The sequence below is a fragment of the Schistocerca cancellata genome, chromosome 5 (assembly GCF_023864275.1).
Source record: "Schistocerca cancellata isolate TAMUIC-IGC-003103 chromosome 5, iqSchCanc2.1, whole genome shotgun sequence".
NCBI classification, from domain to species: Eukaryota; Metazoa; Arthropoda; class Insecta; order Orthoptera; family Acrididae; genus Schistocerca; species Schistocerca cancellata.
In genome coordinates this window covers 268542858-268556417 of record NC_064630.1, presented here as the reverse complement: position 1 = coordinate 268556417, position 13560 = coordinate 268542858, and the positions used below count along the sequence as shown (strand labels likewise).

The 13560-nt window shown below is 43.2% G+C and overlaps 1 protein-coding gene across 1 annotated transcript in view; it reads left to right on the top strand.

Annotated features, from left to right (window-relative positions):
- Window positions 1-11694, top strand: part of LOC126188247 (putative serine protease K12H4.7) — a 78301-nt gene extending 66607 nt beyond the window's left edge. The window contains exons 7-9 of the mRNA XM_049929806.1: window positions 4317-4449; window positions 8769-8938; window positions 11528-11694. Coding sequence (XP_049785763.1) covers window positions 4317-4449; window positions 8769-8938; window positions 11528-11634 — 410 coding nt within the window. The 3' untranslated portion in view covers window positions 11635-11694. The remainder of the gene's footprint in view (window positions 1-4316; window positions 4450-8768; window positions 8939-11527) is intronic.
- The last annotated feature ends 1866 nt before the right edge of the window (window positions 11695-13560 follow it).

Below are 13560 nucleotides of genomic sequence, written 5' to 3'. Positions count from 1 at the left end.
GAATAGTGCACGGTACATCCAAACCGTCATCGAACCCATCGTTCTACCATTCCTAGACCGGCAAGGGAACTTGCTGTTCCAACAGGACAATGCACGTCCGCATATATCCCGTGCCACCCAACGTGCTCTAGAAGGTGTAAGTCAACTACCCTGGCCAGCGAGATCTCCGGATCTGTCCCCCATTGAGCATGTTTGGGACTGGATGAAGCGTCGTCTCACGCGGTCTGCACGTCCAGCACGAACGCTGGTCCAACTGAGGCGCCAGGTGGAAATGGCATGGCAAGCCGTTCCACAGGACTACATCCAGCATCTGTACGATCGTCTCCATGGGAGAATAGCAGCCTGCATTGCTGTGAAAGGTGGATATACACTGTACTAGTGCCGACATTGTGCATGCTCTGTTGCCTGTGTCTATGTGCCTGTGGTTCTGTCTGTGTGATCATGTGATGTATCTGACCCCAGGAATGTGTCAATAAAGTTTCCCCTTCCTGGGACAATGAATTCACGGTGTTCTTATTTCAATTTCCAGGAGTGTAGATCATTACTTACGTTGATCCATTCTTGCTTCCAGAATGACGAGATCACTCAAGGAATGCAACGTAAACGTCTCACAGACCATAAACGTACCTTCCGGGTAGTAGGGTGTTTGCTTTCAGACGTTTCAAGCCGTACACTCCAATGACCATGCACCAGATGGAGCATAAAACGTGATCCACGTGAAAAGACCACCTGTCACCACTCACTGGACGTCCATTTGCAGTACTGGCGTGCAAATTCCAGCCTTCGTCGCCGGTGCACAGCCGTCAGCAGTGCCTTAACTAGACGTCTGCTGCAGAGGCCCGTACGCAACAGCAACGTTCACTGAACGGTCGCCTAAGAGACACCATTGGTAGAGTCTTCACTCATCTGGGCAGTCAGTTTTTCAACAGTTGCCTGTCCATTCGCCCGTACACATTTCTTCAGCCGTCCTTCAGCCCCTTCGCCCGTGGCGCAGTACAGTTGCCTCGGTGCCGATTTTGGATCGCGTTATTTGACATGCACGGTATACCTAAACCGCTGCGGCACGCGAGCAGTTTACAGATTTAACCGTTTCCTAAATGATTACACTCCTGGCCCGATATCCGCTGATCACCTCCTTTTCGACGTCAGATAAACCGCTCCGTTTCTACATTACGATGACGACTGTTCTGTTTTCCGCGTCTCCCCTACGTTCTTTATACAGTGTGTTACAAAAAAGGTACGGCCAAACTTTCAGGAAACATTCCTCACACACAAATAAAGAAAATATGTTATGTGCACATGTGTCCGGAAACGCTTAATTTCCATGTTAGAGCTCATTTTAGTTTCGTCAGTATGTACTGTACTTCCTCGATTCACCGCCAGTTGGCCCAATTGAAGGAAGGTAATGTTAACTTCGGTGCTTGTGTTGACATGTGACTCATTGCTCTACAGTAGTAACATCAAGCACATCAGTACGTAGCATCAACAGGTTAGTGTTCATCACGACCGTAGTTTTGCAGTCAGTGAAATGTTTACAAATGCGGAGTTGGCAGATGCCCATTTGATGTATGGATTAGCACGGGGCAATAGTCGTGGCGCGGTACGTTTGTATCGAGACAGATTTCCAGAACGAAGGTGTCCCGACAAGAAGACGTTCGAAGCAATTGATCGGCGTCTTAGGGAGCACGGAACATTCCAGTCTATGACTCGCGACTGGGAAAGACCTAGAACGACGATGACACCAGCAATGGACGAGGCAATTCTTCGTGCAGTTGACGATAACACTAATGTCAGCGTCAGAGAAGTTGCTGCTGTACAAGGTAACACTGATCACGTCACCGTATGGAGAGTGCTACGGGAGAACCAGTTGTTTCCGTACCATGTACAGCGTGTGCAGGCACTATCAGCAGCTGATTGGCCTCCACGGGTACACTTCTGCGAATGGTTCATCCAACAATGTGTCAATCCTCATTTCAGTACAAATGTTCTCTTTACGGATGAGGCTTCATTCCAACGTGATCAAATTGTAAATTTTCACAATCAACATGTGTGGGATGACGAGAATCCGCACGCAATTGTGCAGTCACGTCATCAACACAGATATTCTGTGAACGTTTGGGCAGGCATTGTTGGTGATGTCTTGATTGGGCTCCATGTTCTTCCACCTACGCTCAATGGAGCACGTTATCATGATTTCATACTGGACACTCTACTTGTGCTACTACAACATGTGCCTTTACAAGTACGACACAACATGTGGTTCATTCACGATGGAGCTCCTGCACATTTCAGTCGAAGTGTTCGTACGCTTCTCAACAACAGATTCGGTGACCGATGGATTGATAGAGGCGGACCAATTCCATGGCCTCCACGCTCTCCTGACCTCAACCCTCTTGACTTTCATTTATGGGGGCATTTGAAAGCTCTTGTCTACGCAACCCCGGTACCAAATGTAGAGACTCTTCGTGCTCGTATTGTGGACGACTGTGATACAATACGCCATTCTCCAGGGCTGCATCAGCGCATCAGGGATTCCATGCGACGGAGGGTGGATGCATGTATCCTCGCTAACGGAGGACATTTTGAACATTTCCTGTCACAAAGTGTTTGAAGTCACGCTAGTACGTTCTGTTGCTGTGTGTTTCCATTCCATGATTAATGTGATTTGAAGAGAAGTTGTAAGTAGGCTGTTTAGGTTTTCTTATTGGTAACGCCACGTAGCGCTCTGTATGAAAATCACTGGCTGTGCTGTGTGCAGTCTGTGGCTAGTTTGCATTGTTGTCTGCCATTGTAGTGCTGGGCAGCTGGATGTTAACAGCGCGTAGCGTTGCGCAGTTGGAGGTGAGCCGCCAGCAGTGGTGGATGTTGGGAGAGAGATGGCGGAGTTTTAAAATTTGTTATACTGGATATTATGAACTGCTATGTATATTATGATTATTAAGGTAAATACATTGTTTGTTCTCTATTAAAATCTTTCATTTGCTAACTATGCCTATCAGTAGTTAGTGCCTTCAGTAGTTTGAATCTTTTATTTAGCTGGCAGTAGTGGCGCTCGCCGTATTGCAGTAGTTCGAGTAACGAAGATTTTTGTGAGGTAAGTGATTTGTGAAAAGTATAGGTTAATGTTAGTCAGGGCCATTCCTTTGTAGGGATTTCTGAAAGTCAGATTGCGTTGCGCTAAAAATATTGTGTGTCAGTTTAAGCACAGTCCTGTAAAAATTGTTCAAAGGGGACGTTTCATATGTCGACCCTTAGCCGAGGATACCTCACTGGAATCTTCTGATTTTTTCTTGTAGTTTTTGTAATTAGTGTAGATTTTGTTTATTGCTAGTGCGTAATTGTAGAGAGAATCTCCTTTGTAGTTGCAGTCTTTCATTGTTGTACAGTAAAACAGTTGTGGCACGCATGTAGATTTGCACCAAGTATTTCGCAGCTGCGCTTGCAATTAACTAGATATTATTTTCAGTGCTATGTTAATGTGTTCCCCTATTTTTGCTCTTCAAATTGTGTTTTTCTGTGTTGTCATGTGAAATATTGTGACAATAATGGCGTGTTAAAAACGTAATACTAGGCTCCAAAGTAAAATGAGAAATGACAGTGAAGACGAAAGCAGTGTGTTAGCGCCACCGAGTAATGAATTAACTAATGTTCAAAGTAGTAATTTGGTAATTGTGCATAGGGAAATGGAGCGGGCTGCAAACAATGGAGGTAAGTGATTTGTGAAAAGTATAGGTTAATGTTAGTCAGGGCCATTCCTTTGTAGGGATTTCTGAAAGTCAGATTGCGTTGCGCTAAAAATATTGTGTGTCAGTTCAAGCACAGTCTTGTATAATTTTTCTAAGGGGACGTTTCATAAAGTAATAAAATGAGCTCTAACATGGAAAGTAAGAGTTTCCGGACACATGTCCACATAACATATTTTCTTTGTGTGTGAGGAATGTTTCCTGAAAGTTTGGCCGTACCTTTTTGTAACACCCCGTATACCCTCCATTGCTAGTACTGCCACCTCTGTCTGTGAGTGGTTGTTGCACGTTGACGTCGAACATACGCAGTGGTCACATTGATGTGACTGGACAGTATGGTTGTTACGATTGCTGGGGATCTTGTGGAGTTACGTTACATGAGATTGTAGTTTTCCATCTCTCATTTTGTACTGGTTATGTTCAGTGAAATAAAACTATACCATATATTCTGCACTACTTCCTGTATTTCGCACAAATATTATAATCTGGTTTCCGTTTATTCATTTATGCGTGGTGGTTTACCTTTTGGAGTGGCTTGTTAGGAGAGAGAATGTGACTTCTACTGTGTTTCAGTGCGCCAGTGGCTGTGGCAGACATGCACAGAGTTCGGCTACTACCAGACCACGGACTCCGCCAACCAGCCCTTCGGCAACAGGATGACGCTGCCTTACTTCACTGACATGTGTGCCTTACTTTACGGCTCAGAGTAAGTATGCGCCACCAGTGCTACAGACTGGTTGTTTCTCTTCCCAGCAGAAGTATGACAGTAACATTACAATATGTAAACGTCGAACCTTTTCGATTTTTTGAGACAGCACGTTTCTCTAGCGACAAACATGGTCGTTGACGTACGTAGGATGTTAGAGCATCTCTGTAAAGTTATTTTAGTCTCTGATAATCAGAAAGAGATCACTACTTCGTTCATGCATACTCTTCCCTCTATCATATCATATTCAACCAAGATATTTTTTAGTATAATGTCGGGATCGACGAGTTTCAGCAGAAAGCTCTGAAATCAGTATCCTTAAAACAATCGTTTTCTGAGAATACAATCTGTCGACGATACAGTCAATGAACAGTCTTATGCAGAAGATAAATCACATCATTTTAATTCAATTTATAATCATATGCAGATCACCATTGAGACAGAGAACGATTGTTGTTTGCTTTCCGTGGATGTTACGGCCAAACGGAAGAATGATAGATAGCTCTGCGGTATTCACTTGATACTGATATTTATTTTTGGCCTTCAACGTATTATCACCTCTCATAAAACGCAGGTGTGCTTCTAACATGTGTGCGTGGAGCACACACTGTTTCAATTTCAGATAGTTTGCGTAAGGAGCTCGTCCATATAAATACAGGGAAAATGGCTGACAGATTAAAAGGTCAGGTTAAAACCAGGACCTGTCCTTGCATACCAAGGATAGTACACCAGCAAAACTCGTGGAAAAGCGTTGTATTGCATATCGATGTTGGACTCATCTTTTTCAGACCACATAATCTGCTGTTACCGATATGTGTATCTCCACAGGGCATTCAATGGAATACGAGGAAACAATTTTTCAACGGCCTCATCATTTTGAGACTCCATTATTAAAGAGTCCGCGGAAATACACACTGCGGAAAATCTTGTGAATCGTGATACCGGCTACAGGTCGGATAACAAATTCAGATCCATCACTCATTCAACCCGAAAACAACAGGTTATGTAGAGTGGCAGAGAACCAGCAACGCTACGGTGAGGTGAGTTTTTCAGTTTCACCACCGAAGCCACTTAACGTGTCACCACGTAGACTGGATATCATTAATGCTGTGACCATGGTTTTACTCGAACATTGCGCTAATAATCCTTCCTACTAGCCAGTCCTCCGTTTCCTCTCCCTCTCTGTTAACTGTGCTCCGGTTTCTCTTTCCATATTTAAATCCATTTATAACTCCATTTCCAGCTCTCCTACTAAACCAACACCAGGCATCTGTTACCCTTGTCATCACACTCTTCCACGTACGTACACAAACCAAGAGTAACAACACATTTATCTGCTGCACATGACAATAAAACTATGAAGATCACTCTATTATTTTAACCTGGTTTGAATATTACAAATAATACTGAAGATTTTCAAAATCTTGTAGGGGCATACAGGCAACTGACAGCCTGCCCTCATGATGCAGCAATGAAATGAGAACTAAATGAAACAAAACTTGTGTCCGTCTTCTGCGGCGCACCTGATGACTAGCAAGTGGGAAGATGGAACATCATGCTTGCAACTCTGAGACACTGCCGAGCAGTCGTTCTATGTTTTGCCAACAGCCTTTCATGTGCTACTGAATTTCAGTATTATCACTGTGCTCTCTGGGCGTGAGAGTATGTAAAGGAAGTAGGTGGTGGTGGTGGCGGTTGTGGTGGGAGGGGAAAAGAATAAAGCGCTTGTTTCAAGGATTTTGGGATAACTGAAATAAAGAAACAGAGAAAAGTCACTAGAAAATACTCAAGTAAACATGAATACCCAGGGCTGTGACTCTTTCTGCCAAGTTTGAATTTTTTCTGGTCAGTTGAAAACACCAACTAGGGAATAAAATATGGAACACCCTCACATCAACCAGTTTATTATACTTCAAGGACGGAGAATATTCTGTCATTCTCATGTTGCTATGTGGGGTCTGCTGCACATTCATGATCCAAAAATTTATAGTGACAGAGGCCTAACGTCCATCGGTAATTAGTGAATACTGGAAGAATTTATTTATCTAACCATGGGTGATCTTTGTCCAACCCGAGCTTATAGTCCCAATTTACCGACCTCAATGCCGACGAGACAAACTACAACCTTGCTTCCCTCGTCCCTTCTACTCCAAGCAAAGTCTTCGATTTCGTCTAAGATTCAATACTCACGGAAGATTCATTAGCCAAAGCAGGTGAAAACTCTGCCACAACTGAGCTTCAAATGAAATTAATGGTACAATCTTCTGGAAAAGTGATGGCGGCCGTATTTAAAAAATCAGACAAGCTAGTTGATCAGTTACATTCTTGAGTCTATAAACAGTGAGAGCAGTACAGAAATGATGACGAATCGGGATTAGAATATCGCCAGTGAAAAATTGTGGCTACTATCTAATTTTATGTAAATGTTTTCTCAGAAGCATCTGGCGGCGTTCATCCTCTGTTTCATAAAGATATCGACATGTACAATCCTTCTGGACCATATATACCCGTGAAAGTGTGAATGTTCCATGCTGTGCAGTCATGGTCTGTGAAACTTTGTTGTTTCTAACATTTCGTCCACAGTTGCGTTGGACATCTTCAGATGTTCTTCTGGTTCATTTGAAGATGTCCAACACAGCTATGTACGAAACTGGGAATGAAAATGATATGACCAGACGTAACTACAATCGACTGGCCATAACTGTGGGTTCTTTGATTGCTGTGAGAGATGGCTCATTGGAACCACAACATATGAAATACTAGTTCGCTTTACCATATGAATGAATAAAAAAATTACTTAACTCGATTCAATCCTTTGCCACGGAAGTGCTTGATAATCTACAAGTGTCAGTTGCTATTAAAGTATCACCTGATGCACTTGCTAACTGTTCTCTGGAAGTACAATGTTCAACATTTAGAAAAGTATGTTTCCATCTGAGACTTGAATAGCGCTGCAGTCTTACTCGATAATGTTGACTGCTTCAGTTGCGGTGACACACTGGGCAGAGTATTTCCATGCTTGGCTGTATATTGACCTCTGTGGGATGGCACTGCTGTGCTGAGAGAAGCGTGGTCCTTAGGAGTACGTCCCTTCGTCATTGCGATTTATTGCGAAACATCGCCAACTTCTGTGGTAACGATGTGCGGTGTCGACTTTGGTGTGGCAATGTGATCTTTGGACGACACCAGACAACAGGTTTAGTAGACTTCAACCTTACAACCAAGAAGGCCCATTAGTAACTAAGACAATCAGTCGTGAAAGTCTTAAATGGCTGTGAGCACTATGGGACTTAACTTCTGAGGTCATCAGTCCCCTAGAACTTACAACTACTTAAATCTAACGAACCTATGGACTTCACACACACCTATGCCCAAGGCAGGATTCGAACCTGCGACCGTAGCGGTAGCGCGGTTCCAAACTGTAGCACCTAGAACCGCTTGGCCGGCGTGAAAGTCTTAATTGTGTGATCAAAGTGTAGATATCATCTAGCTTCAACTAATCCGCGGAGTAGTTTTACGTTATACAAACAATTCATTTGAAAATCTTCTTGTTGAAAATTGTACAAAAATTTGTTTAAGTGGCTTTTAATCATTGTTATAGTGAAAGTGCTTCTTCATTTCAAAAGACTGTTACAAAGTTGATCTGTATTCGTCTACGTTTATAGATTTCACAACCAGGTAAGCTTCAATAGTTTCAAAATTACAAGTCATGTCACAGGGTAAATCGGTTTTCTTCGGGAAGAAGCTCCGTGAAGTATCGCCAATTATTATTCTTAAACTGTTTGTCAAATTTTTTTGTAATATGTTTTATAAGGCTGGGTTCTTACATGGCTCCTACAGTAACTCATATAGTGCATTCAGCATTGAACTATTGCTCCCTACTTCGACTGTTTGATCGAACGCACTTTTTTTCAACTTTGTTACCTGTTCTGTATTTTCAGTGATTTCATAAAAACACATGTACCAAACTTAATGCAAACTCTTCCATTTTAAATGAATACGTTCCCGATCTTGAAGATCCCGTTGTGGTACTACTTCATAGTTCTGCTTTATATTTGTGCTCAGAGTTCCCAAAAGTCTCTTTTATGGGTTCCAAACAAATTGTACACATATTTGGTCAGTATGTCAGCAGTTTTCAAGCTCCCGCTAGTATTTTCCGTTTTCATAACATTACAACAGACTTTCCGGGATTTGGGGTAGACATGTGCCGCCTAGAAGCTGAAGTTTGAGTCAACTATCATGTTTAGATAGGGAATAGGTGAACTGTAGGTACCTTCGAGCAACTTTGTCGCAGCGTTTCCATGATGTTACTGTTTCAGGTACACGGCGGAGCGAGTGGAGGAAGGCGTGACGAACGCCAACTTGCTGTACGGGGGTCGCAACCCCGACGTCACTAACGTCGCCTTCGTGAACGGCGGCCTGGACCCGTGGCACAGACTGGGAGTCCTCGAGGACATCAACGAGTCGTCTCCAGCCATCGTCATTGAGTGTTAGTATCTCACAACAGCACCGTATTCATATAATTAACTGTATACATTTCTATAGCTTAACTTTAGTCCGAGTTCTGTGATTAATTTACATTCGTACTCTGAATGCGCACTAGAATGTTTAAAAGAAGTCCGTTTCTGGCTGCATAATCTGTTAGGGAATTTCGACCGATATCCCACTTCCAAGTCAGGATCTTTTAAGACTTTAATGCTTCGTGTATAATCGTGTTATACATTCACCATAAAACATGTACCGGGTATCTCACATTTTTTTGATGAAAATTATGCATACGGGAGGGGATGCTAAACTGAGCTCTCTGAAGCAAGAGACTAACATTCGGAGTGTACTTATTTTTCTACAGTTGAAACTCACAGTAACTTTTCAGAGTAGGTCAACAGTCGCAGAGCATACCTCACAAGTCAGAGAAAAACTTTTGCTGAATTCTCTGAAATGTCTACATCTACGTCCTTGTTGTCTGGGATCAAGGTTTATCGACAGTCTCAACGCATACTTCATAAATCACAGATAAAACTTCTGCTGAATTCTCTGAAATATCTCTGTTGTCTGAGATCGAAGTTTCTCGCGGCAAAATCCTTGCATAAATCATTCTCAGTTTACATACAGTGTCAAATTTAGGTTAGAACTCGAGCTCAAGTCAAAATGCTCCGTCATCCTCATCAGAAACAACTGACTGTCGAGGTTGTTGTTATGGTGACTATTCATAGCCTATAGATTGAGGGTGTTCGGTGTACGTCATCATTATGTAATGCTACCAGATATACTGTCCATGTTTTTAAGCGCTGGTAGTGCCACCGCTATCGTAGGACAGTAAACAATCCAGAGCACTTCTCTGCGACTGCCCAGCGTCCAGAGCTCCCTTTCATGCATCACTAAGATTACTTCCGCTGTTCCAGTTGAAGCTGTTCTCGCATTTTCTAACTTCTAGTGGTTCTGTAACAACATAATACTAGCATGTAGAAGAGTGGGACGGAATTCTAATTCCATCACGCATTATTCTGTGTTTATTTGTGAGACTGTGCTCAGCAACTGATCATTTCTCATGTTATCGAGTTTCTGTACGTTTGGCGTTGAGTACAGCTTCTGCAGCTCAAGAAATTTTGCAAATTCCAGAACCCTGAGAGCCAGATTGTCCCTAAACGTACACAGTTCCTCCGTCCTCTTAGCTGGTCAGAAAATAGGCCTCGTACCTCTTCTTCCCAGGACCCTCCCTATTTTCGTAGATGTAACGTCACAGAAAAGAAGAAGCACAATAGGTAGATCTTTACATCGTTGTTCATCATCTCAGCGTTTTCGCTGTACAGAGCGCAAACCAGTCTGGCTCCTTGCGACCAGCCCTTTCCATTTCCTACTTTAGTTTCAAAAAGCCGTCCTGGACCACTCAGGTTTGGCATCACGTTGCCTTCACCGATGAGTGTCGCATATGCCTTCAATCAGACAATCGTCTGAGACGTGTTTGGAGGCAACTCGGTCAGGCTGAACGCCTTAGACACACTGTCCAGCGAGTGCAGCAAGGTGGAAGTTCCCTGTTGTTTTACTGTGGGGCCGACTTACGCCGTTGGTGGTCATGGAAGGCGCCGTAACAGCTGTACGATATGTGAATACCGTAGTCCAACCGATAGTGAACCATATCGGCAGCATATTGGTGAGGTATTCGTCTTCACGGACAATTCGCGCACCCATCGTGCACATTTTGTGAATGACTTCCTTCAGGATTCGAGTGGCCAGCATTTTCTCCAGACATGATCCCTATCGAACATGCTCGGTATAGATTGAAAAGGGCTGTTTACGGACGACATGACCCACCAACCATTCTGAGGGATCTACGCCGAATTGCCATAGAGCAGAGGGACAATCTGGACCAACAGTGCCTTGATGAACTTGTGGATAGTATGCCATGACGAATACAGGCATGCATCAATGCAAGAGGACGTGTTACTGGATTTTAGAGTCATCGGTGTGTACAGCAATCTGGATCACCGCCTCTGAAGGTATCGCTGTATGGTGGCACAACATGCAATGTGTAGTTTTCGTGGGCAATAGAAAAGGCGGAAACAATGTATATGTTGATTTCTACTACAATTTTCTGTGCAGTTTCCGGAACTCTCTGAACGGACATGATGCAAAACTTTTTTGATGTGTGGATATATAAACACTCCTGAATGCACGCATACGCAATTTGCGTATATGTGAAAATACAAACAACTTCTACTGTCCGGTCGTACACTGTTATTGACCATAAAATGCCGTCAAACTGTATACTTATGGTTCGATGATAAGTACATAATTCGACACTCACAGAGATGATGAAGTATTCTCAGCAAAGAACGCCCTCGATTAGGCCTCTACACAAGAAATGAGACAGACCTTTGGTTATATGTGGGAGATCTACAGACTGGGAAGTGTCATCTCTGACTAAGACATGGGAAAATGAAAAGTCGTAACAAACAACAAAGGGCACTGGTGAATCTCTTGGAGGTCCAATGTTCCACTGCGAATTACAATATCTGATAAAAAATGTTTCGTGTTACTACTACAGTCCTCGAATTGATGTGTTGTTGCCTGTTTACAGACGAGTCTCACTGCTCGGACCTGTACGCCCCGTCACTGCTGGACATCCCACAGCTGACGGCAGCCCGAGAGAGGATTGCGCAGCTAGTCGCCCAGTGGATCAGCTAGAACCCACATAGCAAGTCAAGAGCGTTGGTCAAATTAATTTTAAATTAAGACCAATAAATTATGAAACAAAAACTATCTTAATTTCTTTTCTACCCCCTTCTCCATTTGCACTGAAACGCCAAAGAAACTGGTATAGGCATGTGTAGTCACATACAGAGATATGTAAAAAGGCAGAATACGGCGCTGCGGTCGGCTACACCTTTGTAAGACAACAAGTGTCTGGCGCAGTTGTTAGATCGGTTACTGCTGATACAATGACAGGTTATCGAGATTTAAGTGTGTTTGAACGTGGTCTTATAATCAATGCACGAGCGATGGGACACAGCATATCCAAGATAGCCATGACGTGGGGATTTTCCCGTAGGACCATTTCACGTGTATACCGAGAATATCAGAAATCCGGTAAAACATAAAATCTCCGACATCGCTGCGGCCGGAAAGATATTCTGCGAGAACGGCGCCAAAGACGATTGAAGAGAATCGTTCATCGTGACTGAAGTGCAACTCCTCTGCAAATTGCTACAGATTTAAATGCTGGGACATCGACGTCAGCATGCCAACCATTCAACGAAACATCGATATTGGCTTTCGGAGCCGAAGGCCCACTCATGTACCCTTGATGACTGCTTGACACCAAGCTTTACGCCTCGCCCTTGCCATTGCACTGTTGATGACTGGAAACATGTTCCCTAGTCGGGCGACTCTCGTTTCAAATTGTATCGAGCGGTTGAACGTGTACGGATAGGGAGACAACCTCATGAATCCATGGACCCTGCATGTCAGCAGGAGACTGTTCAAGCTGGTGGAGGCTCTGTAACAGTGTGGGGCATGTGTAGTTGGAGTGATATGGGACCTCTGATACGTTGAGATACGACTCTGACCCATGACACATATGTAAACATCTTGTGTGAACACCTGCATCCATTCATGTCCATTGTGTATTCCGAAGGACTTGGGCAATTCCAACAGGACAATGCGACTTTTCACATGTCCACAATTGCTACAGAGTGGCTTCAGGAACACTCTTCACAGTTTAAACTCTTCCGATGCTCTCCAAACTCCCCAGACATGAACACTGTCATGCAACGTGCTGTTCAGAAGAGATCTTCACCCCCTCGTACTCTTAAGGATTTATGGACATCCCTGCAGGGTTCATGGTGTAAATTTTCTCCAGTACTATAAAAGACATTAGTCGAATCCATTTGTGTGCCAGTTTCTTTGGCTCTTCAGTGTACATTTTGTCACCCGGAGCACTGAAGGGTTTGCAACCTGATGGAAAGCGTTGTACACTTATGCATCGTTCGTGTTTCGGTGTGAAGAGTGTTTTCAAGACCATCTTAGTTTATGTAAGTGTGTTCATTAAACTGAAATACAAATCAATGAATTCGTGAACGAGTGTAGTGGCAATGAAGCGCTGTGCAGAAAAGGAAAGGAAGCTGACGATTTTTTCGTTAGTAGACAAGACATGACTACAGCTGAAAACTCTATATTTCCACTCTCTTATGTAGCCTTTCAGCATTACATACATGGTGCCTTTTCAACTAATTAATGTGGTACTAAAAACTGAACATTAAACTACTTTGTACAACGTTATTACACTAAATATCACCTACAAAAATCGAAACAACACTGTTTTTATACAATTCTGGTACTGCATTGAAACCAAGCAGATCAGCAAGAAACAAAAATGTTGCAAGGAAAATATTCATACTCACAGTTGTGTATGTACACTGTTTTGTCAGCTGTATTGAACACAGGAAATTTTGCATCGTTAGTACTAATTAATGAAATCGATACTGTTTACCTACTATCAACAGCGAGATGCAATGCTTGTAGGAAACATCGATCTACTGCAAAATACTGCTTAGCACAGAGCACCTGGGTTGACAGAAAGTACCTGAGTTGACTGAATTACACTTAGTGTAC